General features: G+C 43.2%; 1 protein-coding gene across 1 annotated transcript; it reads left to right on the forward strand.

Annotated features, from left to right (window-relative positions):
- Positions 1 to 491: 491 nt before the first annotated feature.
- On the forward strand, positions 492 to 22,003 carry Dscc1 (DNA replication and sister chromatid cohesion 1). Its single transcript, XM_042673013.1, has 9 exons — positions 492 to 864; positions 6,641 to 6,809; positions 11,210 to 11,344; positions 13,459 to 13,549; positions 15,485 to 15,623; positions 16,058 to 16,110; positions 16,409 to 16,563; positions 19,622 to 19,770; positions 21,833 to 22,003. The coding sequence occupies exons 1-9, from the start codon at positions 662 to 664 to the stop codon at positions 21,939 to 21,941; spliced, it is 1,203 nt and encodes a 400-aa protein (XP_042528947.1). The 5' UTR covers positions 492 to 661; the 3' UTR covers positions 21,942 to 22,003.
- The last annotated feature ends 208 nt before the right edge of the window (positions 22,004 to 22,211 follow it).

Here is a 22,211-nt window from a genome sequence, read left to right on the forward strand (position 1 = left end):
CTCAAGGCTAGCGCTCTACCACTTGAGCCACAGCGCCACTTCCGGCTTTTTTCTTTTTGCATATGTGGTGCTGAGGAATCTAACCCAGGGCCTCATGCATGCAAGGCAAGCGCTCTACCACTGAGCCACCTTCCCAGCCCTAGTGTTTTTCCATAGCATCTTTAAAACATATCACAATATGCTATACATAAACAGAATACGCAACATATAGAACACATTGGGGCTGGGAAGATGGCTCAGTGGTAGAGCGCTTGCCTTGAGCTGAAGAGCTGAGGGACAGCGCCCAGGCCCAGAGTTCAGGCCCCATGACTGGACCCCAAAAAACCCCAAAACATATAGAACACGTACTGCATATGTAATAGGCCGACGCTGGCCGAGCTCGTGGGCGCCGGGCTGCAGGAGCGCGGGGCGGCTTGGCGCAGGAAGTGGGTTTTGGCGGGAAGGGAAGGGCGGGGCGTGGCGGCGGAAGGCGGCGCCGGGAGATCTCGGGGTCGGCCGGGGTGGCAGCTCCGGCCCCTGCCAGCCTGCCCGAGCTCGGTGCCCCGGAGCGCCGCGCTCGCTACCCCTGCGGGGTCCCGGGACACCGCGGTCCCCGCGGCCCGCCCCGGAAGCGCGGCTTGGACGCTCCTTCCTCCCTCGCCCCGCTCCGCCCGGGCTCGGGATGTCCCCGCCCGGAGCGGCGACTCGGAGGACCCGCGATGAGGTGGACGCCACGCTGCAGACCGCCAAGCTGGACCCGGCCGAGCTGCTGCCCACCGCGCACTGCCTGCGCTTCGGCCCCGGGGCCAGCGGCGCGGCCGCCGGCGCCTTCTGCCTGCTGGAGCTGGAGCCCGCGCTGTGCCAGCAGCTGGAGGCCGGGCACCGGTGAGCCGGGGTGGGGACCGGGATGGGGCGCGGAGGAGCCCGCGGGGGGCGGGAGGGACCCCAGGATGCGCCCCGCCTCCCTCCGCGTGCGCCAGGCCTTCATCTGAGCGCGCCCCGCTTCCCGCCCCGCCTCCCCTCCCGCGCGCCCCGCCTCCCTCCGCGTGCGCCAGGCCTTCATCTGAGCGCGCCCCGCTTCCCGCCCCGCCTCCTCCCTGCGCGTCCCGCCTCCCCCGCCGTGCGCCAGGCCTTCATCTGAGCGCGCCCCGCTTCCCGCCCCGCCTCCTCCCTGCGCGTCCCGCCTCCCCCGCCATGCGCCCCGCCTCCCCGCCTTGCGCCCCGCCTCCTCCCCTCGCGCCCCGCCTCCTCCCCTCGCGCCCCGCCTCCTCCCCGCCATGCGCCCCGCCTCCTCCCCGCCATGCGCCCCGCCTCCCCGCCATGCGCCCCGCCTCCTCCCCTCGCGCCCCGCCTCCCCGCCATGCGCCCCGCCTCCTCCCCTCGCGCCCCGCCTCCCCGCCATGCGCCCCGCCTTCTCCCCTCGCGCCCCGCCTCCCCGCCATGCGCCCCGCCTCCTCCCCTCGCGCCCCGCCTCCCCGCCATGCGCCCCGCCTTCTCCCCTCGCGCCCCGCCTCCCCGCCATGCGCCCCGCCTTCCCCGCCATGCGCCCCGCCTTCCCCGCCATGCGCCCCGCCTCCTCCCCTCGCGCCCCGCCTCCCCGCCATGCGCCCCGCCTTCCCTGCCATGCGCCCCGCCTCCTCCCCGCCCTGCGCCCCGCCTCCTCCCCGCCATGCGCCCCGCCTTCTCCCCTCGCGCCCCGCCTCCCCGCCATGCGCCCCGCCTTCTCCCCTCGCGCCCCGCCTTCTCCCCTCGCGCCCCGCCTCCCCGCCATGCGCCCCGCCTCCCCCGCCGCGCGCCCGCCTTCCCCGCCATGCGCCCCGCCTCCTCCCCTCGCGCCCCGCCTTCTCCCCTCGTGCCCCGCCTCCCCGCCATGCGCCCCGCCTCCTCCCCTCGCGCCCCGCCTCCTCCCCTCGCGCCCCGCCTCCTCCCCGCGCGCCCCGCCTCCCCCGCCGTGCGCCTTGCCTTCTGCTGTGTGCCTCGCTTCCTGAGCTGATACACCCAATACCAGGGAGGGAAGGAAGGAGAGAGTGTGTGAGTGCGCGCGCGCGCTGTACCAGGTAGGAAGGAGGGTGTGTGTATCCACAGCCACCGGGGAGGTCCCATTAACAAGTGCTTTTATTGAGTTTACTACAGGAGAGTAGGTGTAGAAAGTAACGTACCAATATCTTTGACAACGCCAACATATGACATAATTTTGTTTGCAAGTGATAAATGACTTCCTCATTTTGGGAAGTGGACTAAGCACTAAACAAACGATTTAGGATTTGTATAAGCTTTGTCTACCTCCAGGCTCCCAGACCGCTTGGGGGCCTGACCAACACACACTTCAGGTAGTAACCTGAATCTCTGTTAAGCCAGGACGTTTGATCTTTGCAGGACAAACTCCAGCATGCTGAGGGTCTCGTTAGAGAATGGCGTTCCAATTCTCTTTCCCTATCAGACCTCCTAGTTTCCCTTACCAACACAAGGGGTGTGTTTGCGTGTGTGTTGGTCCTGGGGCTTGAATTCAGCCCTGTCCCGAGCTTTTTTTTTTCTCTTGTTGAAGGCTAGAGCTCTAACACTTGAGCCACGGCTCCAATTGAGGGTGTTTGGTGGTTAATTGGAGAGAAGATTCTCCTGGATTTTCTGCCCAGGCTTGTATCAAACTATAGTCCTCAGATCTCAGCCTCCAGAGTAGCTAGGATTACAGCCATGAGCTACCACTAGTGTAATGTTGATTTTGAATAGTGATGTATATCAGAAAAATCCACAGAACATTTTATCATTCCAAAGCAAAATATGATAAAACAAAATCTAGTAATTGTAGAGTTCTTGTGCTCCCTCCCACATACTGTATTTTTTTTAATAAACGTATTTTTTATTGTGAAAATACTATACAGAGGGGTTACAATTACATGGACAAGGTAATGAGTACATTTCTTATCAAGCATTGTAGCTTCCTCCTTTGTTTCCCCTTCCCATCCCTTCGCATCCTCCTCCCGCCCCCCCCCCCCCCCCCACCAAAGTTGTAAAGTTTGGCTTTCAACATAATGACTTGTACTTCTCATTGTTGCAATGGGTCCTCCTGTATCCCTGTTTTAATGATTTGTTTTTTCCCTTCCCCTCCACATATACCAACATCATATATAGTGGAAACAGGGGTTATACCGTGGGGGAGGGACATACAAAGCAACAAAGACATAATCTTATAAATATGTTAGAAACAATCACATGAAAGATCTCTTTTTTTTTTTTGTCAGTCGCACACACTGTATTTCTTTTATGCAAACAGTAGGTAGGAGATATATGAAATCTAAGATTGCATTGCACACTTTGGTAGTTTGGGAGGCCTCCAAACAACGGATTTGCTTGAGACCATTCACTGGAGATCTCAAACTTTGTCATTCTAGCTCAGCTGCAAATTGCTGCCAAGGTCTTGGATTTCAAAGCCACAGAGGCCTGGCATGATGCTGCAGGCCTGTAATCCCAGCAGGGGATTACTTCCTCAGGATGCTGAGGAAGGAGAGTCCAGAGTTCCAAGCCAGCGTGGGAGGTCAAAGTAGTTCTTGAGAGTAGTTCTGGAGAGGCCCAGAGAACCCACACAGCCACCTGCAGAACTCTCAACAGTGGCTGTCTTCTAGCTCCTACAAGTTGGTTCTCTTCTCTAACACGTGTATCTTATCAGGCACATTCTCTCATAGGTTTCCTTTTTACCATTTTATTTTTGTAGGCAGAAGGCTTGAACTTGGCCCTGGATGCTGTCCCTGAGCTCTTCTGCTCAAGGCTGTAGGCACTACCACTTTGAGCCACAACTCCGCTTCTGGTTTTCTTGTGGTTAATTGGAGATGAGTCTTAAGGACTTTCCTGCCCAGGCTGGCTTTGAACTGTGATCCTCAGATCTCAGCCTCCTGAGTAGCTAGGATTACAGGCATGAGCCACTGGTAGTTGGTCCACAGTATTTTTGAGAGAAGCAAAGGGGAGAGTACTTCATCCATTTCCATGCCAGCTGAGCTGGTGGAGACTGAGAAAGGACTTCAGGCGTGAGGGCCTTCCCTTTTGTCCGGTTAGTGGTAATGTAGCTGACAAGCAACAGAAGGACCTGAAAAACAGGCACTTATTTATTTTCTTTGAGCAAGGGTTGGTATAAACGATTTCAAAGTGGGAAGAGTGGAATGTAAAATGAACATTGAAGAGCAGGTACTTGGGCTTATTAATTATTATTAGCACCAGGAATTTTTTTTAAAGTTGTTTTTAATCTTATTTAACTTGAGGTTTAGTTACAAAACTTTCCAGTTTTCTATTTCATGCTCATTATTTACTTGAAAGAAATAGTTGGGAGGTGGAGATCAGGACGATAGTGGTTCCAGTCTAGCTCGAGGGAGGAAAAAAAATGTGAGATCCTGAGGGGGAGAAAAAAAAGTCTAAACACAAAAAGGGCTGGGGGCATGGCTCAAGTGGTAGACTACTAGGCCCTGAGTTCAAGTCCCAGTATTGTCCTCCCCCTACTACTACTAAATAAATAAGCAAGCAGTTCTTAGAAGATGTGATGCTTTGTACCTGAAGAAAATTAGGGCCAGTTCTCCCATCATCAACCTCATCTTTGTCTTTGGTGTTTGCTCTTTCTGGGCCTTCCTTGCTTCTCTCACTTTTCTTCAGCTGGGATAAGCTCCTTTTGTTAAATCTTTTGTGTACTTGGTAAACATATTCTTTTTTGTGATTTTTCATTTAGCACTTCATTTTTCTTTTCATAAGGCCCCAGTGTGCCCACACACATGCTGGTTAAACCAGATAGGCTCTGTTGATTGCTCAGAAGAAAACAAAGATGATGACAAGTGGATTCAGGTGTCCAGATGCTCATTCCTGGGAAGCTTGTTAGAACTGTAGACTCCTACCTCTCTTCCCATACCTTCTGTTGCCCAGTTTGCTCTGTGTGTTTGTGTGTGCACGTGCGTGTGTGCACTAATCATGAGGCCTGGATGCTGTCCCTGAGCAACTTTATGCTCAAGGCTAGTGCTCTTCTACTGAGTCACAGCTCCATTTCTAGACTTTCCTGCCTGGGCTGGTTTTGAACCACCATCCTCAGATCTCAGCTTCCTGATAGCTAGGACTACAAGTGTGAGCCACCAGTGCCTGGCTTTAGTTTGTTTATTAAGAAAATTTGCTTGATTGCCTGTGCATAAGTTTGAAAATAGTGACTTTTTTTAATGCCAGTACTGGGGCTTGAACTCAGTTATGGTATTGTCCCTTAGCTTTTTTGCTTAAGGCTGAGCTCTACTCTACCATTTGTGCTACAGCTCCACTTCCAGTTTTTTAGGTAGTTAATTGGAAATAAGAGTCTCATGGAATTTCCTGCTTGGATGAGCCTTGGATCTCAGCCTCCTGAGTAGCTACGATTACAAGTATGAGCCACTGGTATACAGATAAATTGTAAACTTTTTAAATTGGTTCTGGGGCTTGAACTCAGGGTCTAGGCAATGTCCCTGAGCTTTTTTGGTCAAGGCTAGCATTCTACTTCTACCACTTGAGCCACACCTCTACTTCTGGCTTCTTTGGTAGTTAATTGGAAATAAGAGTTTCATGGACTTTTCTGCCTAAGCTGGCTTTTTTTTTTTTCTTTTAAAAGGTTTCATTTAATAGATAAGGGCTGAAATTCACTTTCATGACACCATTCAAGGGATATAATTGCTTCTTACAGAAAAATTATTAACCTTACAAAAAAAAGAATGTGTCATTTCAACAGTATACAGCTTCAACAGTGAGCTTTGCATAGTAAATACCTACATATGAACAGTAAGCAATTCAGACTGACAAATTTTTATTGTCTAGAAACATATATATATATATATATATATATATATATATATATATGTAGATAAAATCCCCCACAAAAAGATGCCATTCTTTCATTTCCCATCTTTTTTTCAATACCTTTTGTCACAAGAGGGACTGGAAAAAAATATTGTCTAGAAATACATAAAAAAGATCCCCCAAGGGCTGGGAAGGTGGCTCAGTGGTAGAGCGCTTGCCTTGCATGCTCGAGGCCCTGAGTTTGATTCCTCAGCACTACATAAGCAGAAAAAAAAGCCAGAAGTGGCACTGTGGCTCAAGTGGTAGAGTGCTAGCCTTGAGCTGAAGAGCTGAGGGACAGCGCCCAGGCCCAGAGTTCAGGCCCCACGACCGGACCCAAAAAAAAAAAAATCCCCCAAGTGGCTATTCTTTCATTTCCCCATCTTCTTCAACACCTCTGATATAAAGGGCATTGTTACATCTAAGCTGCTTTGAACTGAGATCTTCAGATCTCAGCCCACTGGATAGCTGGGATTACAAGTATGATCCATCGGCATCCAGCTAAATTGACATCTTGACTAAAGCTTCTACACGTTTTGTCGTATGCTCTTCCCAACAGTTCGTACAAAGAGGTCACTTGGTAGTTGGCCTCTTGACCCCTCCAAGTGGTGTTTGTATTTTGTTATTTTCCTTGTGGAGGCACTAGATCGCCAACTGTCTTTCCATCCAGGGCTTGCTCTGTTGGATCTGCCGCTGTGCTAGGGGGCCCAGACACCACATCAGAGCGTCATTTTAAGTTTTAGAAGCTAGGGGACTTAGGAACTATTTTAAAGGAAGATGTCTGTTAGAGCATCAAGTAACCCTGTATTTTTTCTCCCCCTTTGTTTTCCTGCAGTCTTGTGATTCGTGGTGATAAAGATGAGCAAGCTGTGCTGTGCAGTAGAGACAAAACCTACGACTTGAAGATAGCAGACACTTCTAATATGTTGCTTTTCATCCCTGGTTGTAAAACCCCAGACCAGCTGAAGAAGGAAGAATCACAACACAGCATTGTGCACACTGAGGTACTCTATTCTCTCCCCTGATTTATGCACATGTGAGAAACTGGTTTTTAGTTAAAAACTAGGTATAAAAATTTATCATGGGAAATCTTAGTGAAGCTTAAAATTTTTCATTATTATTCTATTATTATTTTGTGTATGTGTATGTATGCTGTCCTCAGGGTCTGGGCTCTACCCCTGAGTTTTAGTGCTCAAGGATAGCACTCTACCACTTGAGCCTAGCTCCATTTTCGTTTTTTTGTGGTTAATTGGAGATAAGAGTTTTATGGATTTTTCTGCCTGGGCTGGCTTTGAACTGCAATCCTCAGATCTCAGCCTCCTGAGTAGCAAGGATTACAGGTGTGAGCCACCAGTGCCTGCCATATAATTATTATTTTTTTTTTTAGGAAACTCAAATTTGAACTCAGAGCCTTGCTCTTGCTACAGAGACCCTCCACCACTTGAGACCCATCACTTGTTATTTTTGTTTGAACTATCTATGAATCTGTCTTTATTTTCCCAATTGATTTTTGTGGGTATATGTGCTGGGGGCTTGGGCTCTGGGACTTGAGCTCTCTCTCAGCTTACTTGCTCATGGCTGGTGCTCTATCACATGAATCACACCTCCAATTCTGGCTTTTTGTTGATTATTTGGAGATTAGAGTCACTTAGATTTGTCTGCTGGGACTGCCTTCAAACTGACATTCTCAACTCTCAGCCTTCTGAATAGCTACGATTATAGGCATGAGCCTCTGGTGCTTGGCCCCATTTAAATTTTTAAATTTCATGTGAGATCTTTATTACTTAGTGCGGCAAGTTTACTACTGAAGTGACTCATCCTTAAAGTTTTACCTATTTTTAGTAGATTTTTTCAATGGATATATTTTGAAAGTCTGTCAACCCCTGATTAGCTTTATGAGGTAGAGAAATGAAGACATTTGTGTTTTTGAAGGGAGTGTGTTTGTTAGCTTTGAAGTTGGGTTAGTTCATTAATATCTGCAGCCAACTGTAACACATTTTTAATTATTCTGGAGAATTTTGATGGCAGTTACGAAACAAAAGTCTCCCTCCTGTCTAGGTTGTGGTTACACATATAACAAAGCACAGCCCTTAATGCTTTCAAAATGACTTCAAGCCAACTCTTTCCTTAAAAATGGAATTGGAGAAACAAGAAGGGGAAATGCTGGAAAAGCTGGGTGATTCATATGCTGTAACTAGACTAGAGGAATTTCCAGTCAATTTTCTGTATGGTTGGAAGTCTTTCATTGTGATTAGCCCCAAATATTGACAGTTTACTCTTTTGGAAAAGATAATGTTTTTTGTTATCCCTTACTTGTTTTTTTGTTTGTTTGTTTTTTGGTCAGTCATGGGTCTTGAACTCTGGGCCTGGGTGCTATCCGTCAGTTCTTCAGCTCAAGGCAAGTGCTCTACCATTTGAGCTACAGCGCCACTTCTGGTTTTCTGATGGTTACTTGGAGATAAGAGTGTCACAGACTTTCCTGCCCAGGCTGTCTTTGAACCATGATCCTCAGATCTCAGCCTCCTAAGTAGCTAGGATTATAGGTGTGAGCCACTGAAGCCTGACTTCACTTACCTGTTTTTTTAAGAATGATTGTAAAAGTATAATAATACTTATGAGTACTTTTGGGTTCTTAATTGTTAATGAGAACTCTGGGTACTGACATTGGATAAATCTTTTTTGTTTTAGTGGTACTGGAGTTTGAAATCACTTGCACTCACTCAGCTTGCCTGGTTAGTTTTCTACTACTTGAACAATACCTCCAGCCTTGTTTTTTACTAGTTAATTGGAGATGGAGTCTAGCAAACCTCTCTGCCCAGGCTGGCTTTGAACCATGATCCTCTAGATCTCAGTCTCCTGAGAAGGTAGGATTACAGGCATGAGCCACTGGTGCTCATCTGAGCCTGAGTAAATCTTAACAAAGATCCACTCACCAAAGTTATAATGCAAAGTTATGCTTGATGTGCCTAACAAGGACACATGAATAAAATACACTGGGCCTAACAAGTAACACTGGATTCCAAGAAGTGGCAGAGACTGTTTTGTTTAAATCTATGGCTAGTTGTCCATAAGTCCTGAGTGGGTGGGGATGTGTGTGGCTACTTGAGGGTGAGCAGGCCACGCATTTCTGTCTTGCTTTTTGTTGTTGTTGGTGGTTAGGTTTGTTTTTCATTCCCAGTACAGCTCAAAATTTGGATTTTGGGGGCTGGGAAGGTGGTTCAGTGGTAGAGTGCTTGCCTTGCATGCATGGGGACCTGGGTTTGATTCCTCAGCACCACATAAGCACAAAAAGCCGGAAATGGTGCTGTGGCTCAAGTGGTAGAGCACTAGCCTTGAGCTGAAGAGCTGAGGGACAGTGCCCAGGCCCAGAGTTCAAGCCCCACAACCAGCCAAAAAAAAAAAATTGGATTTTGGTGGTAAAATTTCCTAAAAGTTTTTAAACATATCTTTTAAATATTCTTTTTATATATTAAAGATATTTTTAATTTAAATGCTAGGCCAACTTCTTCCTCTCCTGCACAATATAGAAGCATACATCAGTATGTGGGCATTGCATAGAATCAGATGACTACTACTTTGAACCATTGATAGAATCCATCTTTCTAATTTGGTCTTAAAGCTTGCTTTGTGTGTGTGTGTGTGTGCGTGTGTGTGTGTATGTGTATGTGTATGTGTGTATGTATGTATGTATGTATGTATGTATGTATGTATGTGTATATACTGGTACTGCAGCTTAAATGCAAGGCCTTGCACTTTCACTTGGCTTTTTTGCTCAAGGCTGGCACTTAACTACTTGAGCCACAGCTCCACTTCTGGCTTTTTGCTTGCTAAATAGTGATAAGAATTTCACAGACTTTCCTGCCCCTGTTGGCTTTGATCTTTGATTCTCAGATCTCAGCCTCCTGAGTAGCTAGGATTATAGGCATGAGCCTCCAGCACTTGGCTCGTGCTCTTTTGTTTTTTTTTTTTGGAAAGGCCTCAGATTAAACAACATCTCCTTTAGGTGCTAGACCTCATCTTATCAATCAAGCCTTTTCCCATTTTGAGAGAGAAAAATCTTCTGTTCTTCTCTCTCTTAAGTTGAAGGTCCCCTACAGATTCCATAGTTAAGTCTTACTTTCAGGAAACCCTTTTGGGTACCGACTCAGTGCTAGTCCCAAGGCTATGCCTATAGACACAGCAGGCTAGCAGGCATCCATCACCTGACCTCTGACCTCTATCATCTCAATATCTTCATATAGTAGGTGCCTTACTGTGTCATAGTCTAGCAATGGAATTAGCTATAATTCTGTATAGTAGAATGTCTTGCATTAAACAAGTCTATCTTACATCCTTCTTAATTTTGTCATCATGAATAACACAGAACCAACAGTACGTCCTTTTCCCTTTAACATTCCTTTATTATTTGAAGATTATGGTAATGTCTCTTCTTTATTTTCCATTTTTCAGTGTAAGTATATTTATTTTCAGTGATTTCTGGTGTGTCAAATTGTCACCAGGGCCTATTCTAGTTCATAAGCATACTTGATAAGTAATGCTTTGAAAAGATCTTTTTTTAAAAAAATTGTTGTTATTATAAAGGTGATGTACAGAGGGCCTACCATTTCATAAGTCAGTTAATGAGTACATTCTGCTGGCCAGAGTGGTTGTACTAGTTTACATTCCAACCAACAATGCAATAGGGTTTGTTTTCCCCACATCGCAACTAACATTTGTTGTTCAAATTCATGATGTTGGCCAATCTAACTGGTATGAGATGGAATCTCAGGGTTGTTTTGATTTGCATATATGGCCAGGGAAGATGAGCATTTCTACATGTGTTTCTTTGCCAGTCTTACCTCTTCTTCTGAGAAGTCTCTCTTTAGCTCCCTTGCCCATTTAGTAATTAATTCTTATTCGTTTTGGGTAAGGGTCATTTCTTGAGTTCCTTTTGTACTTTTGAGTAATAGGCCTCTGTTTGGATGTATTGCTGGTAAAGATCTTCTTCCAGGAAAAGATCCTGAGAATAATCAACCATCTACTGAAATGATTAAGTGCCTTCCAGAAGCAAGATAGACTACCTTGGCCCCTTTTCTTTTTTCTTTTTTTTTTTTTTTTGTTTTTGGTCCAGTCGTGGGGCCTGAACTCTGGGCCTGAGCGCTGTCCCTCAGCTCTTCAGCTCAAGGCTAGCGCTCTACCACTTGAGCCACAGCACCACTTCCGCCTTTTTTCTTTTTGCTTATGTGGTGCTGAGGAATCGAACCCAGGGCTTCAGGCATGCAAGGCAAGCGCTCTACCACTGAGCCACCTTCCCAGCCCCCTTGGCCCCTTTTCTTGGCTGTTGTTGAGGAAAGTTCAATAGTTTGAGTTTTGAATGAAATTTTCTTTTGGAATGGTTGCTGAAAGGTTCTATTATGATTTCTAGATCTTTGGTTTTTCTAACAATTATTGGGAATTAAGAAGATGCAGACCTAAATTAAAGAAGCTAAAGAAACTTCTGATGGAAAATACCTACGAAGGACCTGACAGTGAAAAAGAAGGTGATTTGAGTCGCTCAAAAGTAAGATTGTTGTTTTCATTGCAAATTTAAGAATTCTAAGTTTTTAATTTAAGAATTCTCATGGTGACTGCATTATAGAAATTTCAAACATAAACTTGTCTTAGAAGTTGTAAAGCGGCATCTTGCCAAGGTCCTTAGTACTTTTGCCATCTGATCTCAGCAGCTAAGCAGGGCCTGTGCTGTAATCCCAGTAACTGGGAGTCAAAGGCAGGAAGATTGTGAGTTCAAGGCTACCTTGGGTGACACAGCAAGTTTGAGTCTAGCTTTAGCAATAAAGCAAGACCTTGTATCAAAACAGAAAGGAAAAGGAAAAAGAAGCAGCAGCCAAGTGTAGTACTTAGAATAGTAGTTGCTGTAGGTTTTAAACAAATAAATGATTGAAATAGTATCTCATTGTAGTTTTTTTTTGTTGGTCATGAGGCTTGAACTCTGGGCCTGGGTGCTGTCTCTCAGCTCTTCAGCTCAAGGCTAGCGCTCTACCACTTGAGCCACAGCACCACTTCCAGCTTTTTCTGTTTTTTTTTTTTTTTTCAAAGTGGTTACTAGAAATTTATTTAAAAATTGATTTTCTATTCCAGGACATGCAGACAGCCAGCTGCCTGCAATGAAAACATACTTTAAGCCACATTTCTTGGTTTGAAGTTCAATTGTTTCAAGTTGCCAACTTTTACTGTTTGTTTGGTGCTGAGGCATGCACGCGAGGCAAGCACTTTACAGCTGAACCAGTCCTCATTGTAGTTTTGATGTACATTTCTGTAATGACTAATGACATTGAACATCATTTTATGATGACTATTTGTATATCTTTGGAGAAATGGTTAATGATATCATTTGCCTTATTTTGTTATTTTTTTATTATTGAATTGTAGGAAAGTTTTTAATAAATGGTCCAGATTTAAGCCTCTGGACTAACATTTGATGTATGTGAGTTATTTTTATTTATTTTTTATTTTTTTTCTTTTTTTGAGGGAGGGGGGAAGGTGCTGAACTGGGGCTTGAATCCAGGGCCTTAACTTACTCTCACTTGGCTTCTTTTGCTCAAGGCTTGGTGTTCTACCATTTGATCCATACCTCTACTTCCAGCTTTTTGCTGGTTAATTGGAGATGAGAGTCTCTAAGATTTTTTTTGTCGGTCGTGGGGCTTGAACTGTGGATCTGGGTGCTTTCCCTGCACTCTTCAGCTCAAGGCAAGTGCTCTACAGCTTGAGCCACAGCACCACTTCTGGTTTTCTGGTGGTCTATTGGAGATAAGAGTCTCACGGAGTTTCCTGCCTGGGCTGGCTTTGAACTGTGATCATCAGATCTCAATCCCTTGAGTAGCTAAGATTGTAGGTGTGAGCCACCAGCACCTGGCTTGATTGTTTTTTTTTTTTTTTTAATTTTAGTAACATATACATAACATAGCATTTACCACTTTAACTATTTTTAAGAGTGAATTCAGTAACAGTAAGTACATTCACAGTGGTGTGCAAATCTATTACTAGAGCATTTCTAGCCTCCTAAACTGAAACTTTATACTCCTTCAGTAATAATTCTCCACCCCCACTCTCCTCTCTCCTGAGACAATGGCTACTGCATTCTGCCTTCGGACTCTGAATTCAGTTACTCTAAGTATATCATAGGAAGATAGAAATCATCTTTTGCATCAACAGTGCTTTGAAGTACAAGGTTACTATTTTAATGAAGTCCAGTTGATCTATTTTTTTTTTTTTTATGCCAGTCCTGGGCTGGAACTCAGATTCTGGGCATTGACCTTGAGCTATTATACTCAAGATTGGAGCTTTTCCACTTTAGCCACAGCTCTACTTCCAGTTTTTTTTGTTCGCAAGTTTGCTTTAAACCAGGATCATGTGATCTTAGTCTCTTGAGGAGCTATGACTATAGGTATGAGCCTTTGGTGCCCAGCTGATCTATGTTTTCTTACAAGCAATGTATTTAAGAAACCACAGCCATAATCAGTGAAGATTTATCTCTGCTTTCATATCATAATCATTTATCAATGAAAGAAACTAGTGCATAAATATTGCCTTATTCTGTTCTATGCATTCCCCAAAGTTTAAGAAGAAACCTGAAATAATATTCAAAGTATTAAAGTGTGTGATTTTTGTTTTCAGTATACAACTGAAGATTTGCTTGATAAAATTCAAGCAAGTGAAGAAGAAATAATGACTCAGTTGCAAGTTCTAAATGCCTGTGAGATTGGAGGTAGTGTTATTTACTATTGCCATTTGTAATGATGGAATTGGGTGTCACATGAGAGAAACTATTGCATCTTCATTCTTCTTTGGGGCTCAGAGATGATGACATTAGGAGCTGGGATATAACTCTGTAGAGTGCTTGCTTAGCATGTACTCAATCCTGTATTTAAGCTATAGAATCAAAAATGAAAGTGGTATTTTTGGGGGAGGTGGTAGGGAATAGAGACCATGTGTGATTCTAGAGGTCAGTCTATCACTGTGACATTAACCATTCCTTTGGATTATAGAAGAGCCATAATAGAAGAGCTACGTTTGATTGAGAAGGGTCTTTAGATATTAGGTATTCTAATGATTTCATTTCCTTAAAATATTTTTTAATAGATAAAAACATTAAGGCCTAGGAAGGAGAACTAATTTGTCTAGGGCTACATGTTGGGTTAGAAGGTAGGTCTTTGAACTAAATTTTCAGAGTGAAAATGTAATAATCTCATTGTACTGCCAAATTGTTTGGAAGATGGAATTCTGAAACGAATGCTAATAATTGTGTGTGTGTATGTGTGTGTGTGTGTGTGTGTGTGTGTGTGTGTGTGTGTGTGTGTGTGTGTGTGTGTGTGTGTGTGTATGTATGTATGTGTTGTCCTGTTTTATTCTTTGTGCCAGTACTTGGGCTTGAACAAAGGGCCTGGATGCTCTCTCATAGTATTTTTGCTTAAGGCTGGTGTTCTATCAATTGAGACACGCCTCCACTTCTGGCTTTTTGGTTGTTAATTGGAAGTAAGACTCTCACAGACTTTTCCTGCCCAGGCTGGATTTGAACCATGATCCTCAGATGCTCAGCTTTCTGAGCAGCTAGGATAATGAATCATTAGCACTCAGTTCGAGATAAGGCTTTTAATTCCTGCCATATGGATGCCCTAAGTAGTAAAGTTAAAAGGGGAGCAGACAAACCAAACAATATATTGATATATAAGCTTTCTGCATCATTTCCTGATGGCCAGAGGAATGGATAGTTTTCTTATGGTAGATATAGATTCCTTCTAGCTCTCTTGTTTTACATCACACAGTCTACTTCCCTTCCTCCCTTCCTCTAAATTCTTTCCTTCTTCCTCTCCTTTCTTCCTTTCCCATTTCCCTTTTTCCCTCCCTCCTCTCTTCTGCCTTCCTTCTGTCTGTCTTTGTGTCTTTCTGTCTTACCATTATGCTTGAACTCAGGATTTGTGCTTGCAGGGTCTTTACTGCCAAGCTACATCTCCACCTCACAACACACAACACAATATTAAATGATTGGGAAGGCAAGGAGTATACCTCAGGAGTAGAACATGAACTAGTATGCACAAGGCCCTGGATTCAATCCCAACACCAGAACTAAAACTAAAATTAGAATGATTGGGAGAAAAGCTAAAAAGAATCATTTATAAAGAAAATGAAGACTTTCAAGTGTCTTTTTTTTCTTGCAATGGGCAAAGATTATACTACAACTTTATTCATCTATTATCTGATTTATTTAAGATCTGTTTTTATTTAAAAATTTGTTATCTTTTATTAAATAAGTTTTTATTGTGAAGATACTGTACAGAGGAGGGGTTACAGTTACATGAGCAAGGTAGTGAGTACATTTCTTATCAAGCATTGTTGTCTACTGCTTTGTTTTTCTCCTACCATCCTTTTTTTGGGGGGGGGGTGGTGGGTCTGGTCGTGGGGCCTGAACTCTGGGCCTGGGCACTGTCCCTCAGCTCTTCAGCTCAAGGCTAGCGCTCTACCACTTGAGCCACAGCGCCACTTCCGGCTTTTTTTCTTTTTGCTTATGTGGTGCTGAGAAATCGAACCCAGGGCCTCAGGCATGCAAGGCAAGCACTCTACCACTGAGCCACCTTCCCAGCCCCCCCCACCATCCTTTCTATGTAAGATGATTTTTGGTAAATTGAACTTTTGGGATTTGTAGGTTATTGGAGGATTCTTGAATTCGATTATGAGATGAAACTTCTCAGCCATATAACTCAGCTTGTGGATTCAGAATCTTGGTCTTTTAATAAAGTTCCTTTGAACATATGCCTTCAGGAACTTGGACCATTGGAGCCAGAGTAAGTATCTTAATTATTTGTTCCACTACAGATCCTAAAGGGGAAGAATTCTTTTTCAGACTAGAACTCAGTCCAGGTTATATACTATATATATTTTGAGAATATAGAAAAAATTTAAAATACACAATCAGACAAGATTTGAGAATTTTTATCACTGGGATGGATAATTCTTTTTTTGTCATAAAAATGTAAAGAAATAATTGTTATATTTAAACTATTTAATAATAGTAAATATGTGGTGACATAACTCATAATGTATAATGTGGAGATGAGACATAGTGGCTTCCTAGAATATTTTAGTTAGTTCCTGATTTAAATAAAATATTATTTGGCAACTACATAATATTTCTCAGATTTATATCTTAGCAATGGGGTTTGAAATATAGACTGAAAAATGTTGATAATTTTTCAAATGAGTGGTTTTAATTTTTCAGGGAAATGATAGAGCACTGTCTTAAATGCTATGGAAAGAAATATACAGATGAAGGTAAGATTTGGAAAGTACTCAAATGGGTATTTTAATTTTTGTGTGTGAAAATTAAGTAGGCTTTTCTGAAGTGTGTTGGTGTTGAAAAATGAGAATGGGGTGATATTGACCATGACGCATTATGCTTACTCTGAATTGAAATCCTTTTTTTATAACAAGACTAAAAAAAAAAAAAAAAAAAAAAGAACCTCAGGACTGTGGGAAGTGATTGGAGATGTGTAGTTCCTTTTGAAAACTGCATTGAGGAAAAGAAAATGTCAATATTGTAATTCTTGAAACTCTAATGTCTTTTCCATAGGTGAAGTTTACTTTGAATTAAATGCTGATAAGATATGCAGAGCCACAGCACAAATGTTACTTCAGAATGCAGTGAAATTTAATCTTGCTGAGTTTCAAGAAGTGTGGCAACAGAGTGTTCCTGAAGGAATGGTGACCAGACTTGACCAGCTCAAGGTAATGCCAATTGGGGTGGCTCCAGACTTGACAGATGGTGCTAGGTGAAATGATACTTCGTTGTTTTTTTTAAAGTGTAGTGCCCTGTTTCTCTCTTTCTTTCTTTTCTTTTCTTTTCTTTTCTTTTTTTTTTTGTCAGTCATGGGGCCTGAACTCTGGGCCTGGGCGCTGTCCTTTAGCTCTTCAGCTCAAGAGTAGTGCTCTACCACTTGGGCCACAGCGCCACTTCCGGCTTTTTTTGCCTGTGTAATGCTGGGGAATCTAATCCAGGGCTCATGCATGCAAGGTAAGCACTCTATCACTGAGCCACCTTCCCAGCCCCATGATACTTGTTTAGAACTGAATTTGGAGCCAATTTATTTTTCTAGACACCCATTAGGAGTACAGGGTTCATTCAGTAAAGCTTCTTAGAACCTTAAAAACCTTCCAATACTTTAGGGAGATAAAATTTACATATAAAGCCAGGCACAGGTGGCTCATACCTATAATTCAGGAATATGAGATTTGAGGAACTTAGTACAAAGCCAGTCCAGGCTGTATAGGCTATGAGACTCTTATCTCTAACCATGAAAAATGCCAGAAGGGGAGCTTTTACTCAAGTGGTAGAGTACTAATCTTGAGAAAAGAAGCACCCAGGCCCTGAGTTTGAGCTCCAGGACTGGCACACATACAAAAATTTACATATAAAGTTCACTTTTAAAAATTTTTGTTTTAAGGCTGGGGGGATATAGCTCAGTTGGTAAAACATATATTTGGCATGCACAGAGCCCTGGATTCAAACCCCACCAAACAAATTAATGAAAACTATTTTTAGCCAGGTGCCAGTGGTTAGCTACTCATGAAGCTGGGATCTAAGGATTGAGATTTGAAGTCAGCCTGGGCAGAAAATCAAGAGACTCTTACCTCTAATTAACCATCCAAAGGATAGAAATGGAGTTGTGGCTCAAGTGGTAGGGCTCCAGCCTTGAGCAAAAAAGTTAAGGGAGAGCACCCTGGCCCTGAGTTCAAGACCTAGTACTGGCACACATGTGCACCCACACCAATTTTAAAGCCAGTCATGGTGGCTATTCCTGCATATCCAGTACTTGAGAGGCCTAGGCAGGATCACAATTTTAAAACCAGCTTGGCCTAACTAGTGAGACCCTAAGATGATCAGAAAAACCCAAAGAGTCTCAGTAAATTTACTAAGTTACACAGCCATCACCACAAACATCTCGATAAGATCCCTTGACCCCACTTATGATTAATCCTTGTTCTTAATGAGTATTTCTCAGTTTATTCTGTTTCCTTTTCTGCTGTCCCAGTTCAAACCACCATGACCTCCTGTCTCTATGGGATCAAGAGTATCATTTAGAAAGTCCCTGCATTCATCATTTTGTTGCTCTTTAATCCATCCTCTGTGATGCTACTAAAATGACCTTTTCTTTTCCCCCAGTCCTGAGGCTTGAACGCAGGGCTTTGGGTGCTGTCCTTGTGCTTTTGAGCTCAAGACTAGCGCTCTACCACTTGAGCTTTGGTTCCACTCTCAGCATTTTGGGGTTAATTGGAAATAAGAGTCTCATGGACTTTCCTGCCTGGACTGGCTTTGAACCAGCATGAGCCACCAGTGCCTGGCATAAGAAAAAGGATAGGCTGGGCTCTGGTGGCTCACACCTGTAATCCTAGCTGCTCAGGAGGCTGAGATCTGAGGGTTCCAAAGCCAGCCAGGGCAGAAAAGTGTGTGAGACTCTTAACTCCAATTAACCATCAGAAAACTGGAAATGGCACTGTGTTGCAAAATGATGGTACTAGCTTTGAGCAAACGAGCTCAGGGACAGGACCAGGCCCTAAGTTCAAACCCCACAGCTGACTTGAAAAAAAAAAAAAGCAAAAGAATAGATGGATAGAATGTTGGTTGGGTTAGAAAAACGAATTTTCCAGGCTTTCCACACTTAAATACTGTGTTTAAAAGAGTGCTGGACAAGGAATAGGTAATGGCAGGTGGTTTGAGAAATCTTGAGGCTTTAACATCTGTCGTATAGGATTTTTGTGGGTTTGTTTTGTTTTATTTTGTTTGAGACAAGATCTCACTACATAACTCCAGCTACCCTTTAACCTTCAATATTCCTGCCTCAGCCTCCCAAATGCTAGGGTTGCAGGCATGTACAACCATATCTGGCTATTCAATTTGAATATTAGCATCTATGATAATACCTGTATTTCTCATTTTCCTAAGGTTTGCGTGATAAACATAATGAGTCTGTCCGATGATTTGGATATATAGGGATTTGGGACTTGGGGATCTGAGCAGAAGATGCAGATATTACCGTCATTGGCCAGGGCATGGAAAGACCGCCCATTAGATGGAAGTTACCTGGGATACAAAGACTGGACATTAGAAAGGTCAGGATAGAGGCCCAAGGAATTACCATATCAAAATATTTTCTGCCTAGAAAGTAGGACAGTGATATCAGAGTTGGAAAAAGATGTGAAGAGAGGGGCTGGGAAGTTGGCTCAGTGGTAGAGTGCTTGCCTTGCATGCCTGAGGCCCTGGGTTCGATTCCTCAGTACCACATAAGCAAAAAGAAAAAAAGCCGGAAGTGGTGCTGTGGCTCAAGTGGTAGAGTGCTAGCCTTGAGCTGAAGAGCTGAGGGACAGTGCCCAGGCCCAGAGTTCGGGCCCCACGACCGGACCCAAAAACAAACAAACAAACAAACAAACAAAAAAAAGATGTGAAGAGAAAGGAATACTCAACATAAACGAGAAAATAGGGCTGGTAAGGAGGATCCAAGCAGAAGTCTGCTGCAGTTGCCATTGACAAGCCACGGTGATCCTTAGAACTAAAGTGGTCTTGATAAATTGGTTGTGGTAGAAACCAGACTTAGAGGGAAAAGAAGTCCTTGTTTAAAAGAGTCCTTTTAAAAATATTTTTGGAAAGGTTCTTATAACTCTGGATAGTCTATGTAAGATTCATGATTGTCATTTTAAATTTCTTGAGCAAAGCTAAACCTAATGGAAAAAGAATGAGTCCTATTTAAACATTAGAGCATTATTTTTAAAAAACTATTCTTTCTTGTAGGGTTTAGCACTGGTGGATAGACACTCGAGACCGGAAATCATATTTTTGCTGAAAGTAGATGATTTGCCTGAGGGAAATCAGGAACGTTTTAATAGCCTATTCTCACTAAGGGAGAAATGGACAGAAGAAGATATTGTTCCATATATCCAGTAAGTAAATTATTAAAAATGGATCTTAGCCAGATGCTGGTGGCTCACACCTATAATTCTAGCTACTCAGGAGGATGAGTTCTGAGGATCACAGTTTTGAAGCCAGCCCGGCCAGAAAAGTCCCCGTGAGACTCTTATCTACAATTAACAACTCAAAAAACAGAAGTGGAGCTGTGGCTCAAAGTGGTAGAGCGCTAGCTTTGAGCAAAAGAGCTCAAGGACTGAGTTCAAGCCCCACAACCAACATAAAAAAGGGGGGAATCTTGAGTGGAGCCATGGCTCAAGTGGAACAATACTTTACCTAACCTAAGGCCCTGAGTTCACCTCTAATTATTTTGTTCAAAGAAGTTTTGAAGGTTATTCTTTTTTGTAGAATGGCATAAAGGTTTATAAAGAACGCTGCGTCCTTCAACTCTTTCTCAGGGGGGTCTTCTCTATTATTGCCTATAATAAGTTGACCTTGGAGTTGGGTTACTACTCCTTCTAGATTTACTACTATTCTCCTTCCTGCACAACTGTGGCTTCAAAGAACAGACTATCTAGCCAGTAGGACTCAAAGGAAAACACCATTCTGTGATTGCTACCCCTGATCTTTCCTATTGCTTTTGTATTTTATACTTTATGCTATCTTGTTATTTTCTTCTATCTTTTACACAGGTCTCATTGTGTGGCCTTCTCTGGCCCTAAACTTGCTATATTTAGTTCAGGAATTTCTAACAGAACAGGTTTAGAGCAGAACCATTGGCTCTCCTTTCTTTACCACCCAGTTTCTTTATCATGGTGAACAGCATCTCCACACAGCCCATGACTCAAGCAACAAGTGTAACAATGAGCCTGGCATTGTGGTTCAAGGGAATAGTCCCAGTTACTTGAAAGATTGATGAAGGATCACTTGAACCCAGGCATGCAAGAGCAGCCTGAGCAACAAAGGGAGAATCTATTTCCAAATAAAGACAAAACTAAAGTCTAGGAATCACCCTTATTCTTTCCATCTTTCACCTCTGATTTTATCTTTTTTTTTTCTTTTTTTTTTGGGGGGGGGGTCTGGTAGTGGGGCCTGAACTCTGGGCCTGGGCGCTGTCCATCAGCTCTTCAGCTAAAGGCTAGCACTCTACCACTTGAGCCACAGTGCCACTTCTAGCTTTTCTCTGCTTATGTGGTGCTGAGGAATCGAACCCAGGGCCTCAGGCATGCAAGGCAAGCACTCTTACCACTGAGCCAACTTCCCAGTCCCTCACCTCTGATTTTAAACGATGAACAAATTTTGATGGACCTTCTTGTACCTAACCTCTGTATCGGTCTCCCTATGTCTACTTTGGCCCCTTTCTCCTTTTTTGCTGCCTATTTTGGAAATTTTAAACATTTAAAGGGGACAATATAATGAACTTCCCATATATCTACCACCTAGTTTCCATAATGATTGTTTCACTGCCTCCATTTAGTTTTTTTTTTCATATAGAGCACATAATGTTTCAAATATGATGTGAAACCTCTCTAGTGAGTTCCCATTAGAATTAAATCAGAACCTTTTTCAGGTCCTTCATGGCCGTCCACAACACGATCTAGCCCTTGATCCCTTCTCCAGTTCATGTTCTCTACTCTTGTTCCAGTCATGCTCTCCTTCCTTTTGGACAGTTGAAGCTAAAATCCAGGAAGTGTAGGTAACCTATACAAGTCTACACAAGTATCCAGGCTTGCTGACTGTCTCCCCCAGTGGGCCACATTGCTTGTGTGAGTTCATATATTATACAACAGAAATAACATGAGCTTTGAACTCCTAGTGATCTAATGACAAAATTTGACACTTATTTGTTACTTGTTTAAGTCTGTCTTCTTATCAAATACAGGGTTAAATAATGTATTGCTCCTACTTTTATTATGGAAGATTAAATGCAATAGTACATGTAATCTACTTAGCTCAATTAAGACTTAATGCCAATTTCCCTCCTGTTTAACATTATCACCATCATGCTTATCAGAAAGGGTGAGAGAAAATAACTAGTATTGTGAATATTGTATGCTCATTAAAATATTTCCATTATTCCTATTTTTGTTCTCACAGAGATTTGTGCGGAGAAAGGCAAACCACAGGCGCATTGCTCACTAAATATTCTCGTTCTTCTATGCAAAATGGAGTTAAAGTTTATAATTCCAGACGACTTATTTCTTGAAAGACCAATTTTCTTTTCTTTGGGATTAAGTTGTTTTATAAAGCTACTGGATATAAGAAAAATATTCTCATCTGTATTTTATTCCTCAAATTTTAACCTACCCCTTGAATTCATTTTAAACATCTTAATACTAGTATCATTTTTTTTTGTTTCTAGAAGACAACAGGATATTTCTTTACTTCCACTTTTTAAATTGTCTTCAAATAGTTACACAGGAGGGTTTCAGTTGAAGATGTCCATTGCTGTGTACAGTGCATCTTGTTCAGTGTT

This window comes from Dipodomys spectabilis, unplaced genomic scaffold (assembly GCF_019054845.1).
Source record: "Dipodomys spectabilis isolate Male_0828 unplaced genomic scaffold, ASM1905484v1 ptg000783l, whole genome shotgun sequence".
In the NCBI taxonomy this organism is placed as follows: Eukaryota; Metazoa; Chordata; class Mammalia; order Rodentia; family Heteromyidae; genus Dipodomys; species Dipodomys spectabilis.

Coding starts and splice junctions, on each gene's coding strand:
- Dscc1 (XM_042673013.1), top strand. CDS start 662: ATGTCCCCGCCCGGAGCGGCGACTCGGAGGACCCGCGATGAGGTGGAC. Junction 15,624..16,057: donor CTTGGACCATTGGAGCCAGA/GTAAGTATCTTA, acceptor TTAATTTTTCAG/GGAAATGATAGAGCACTGTC. Junction 19,771..21,832: donor GATATTGTTCCATATATCCA/GTAAGTAAATTA, acceptor TTGTTCTCACAG/AGATTTGTGCGGAGAAAGGC.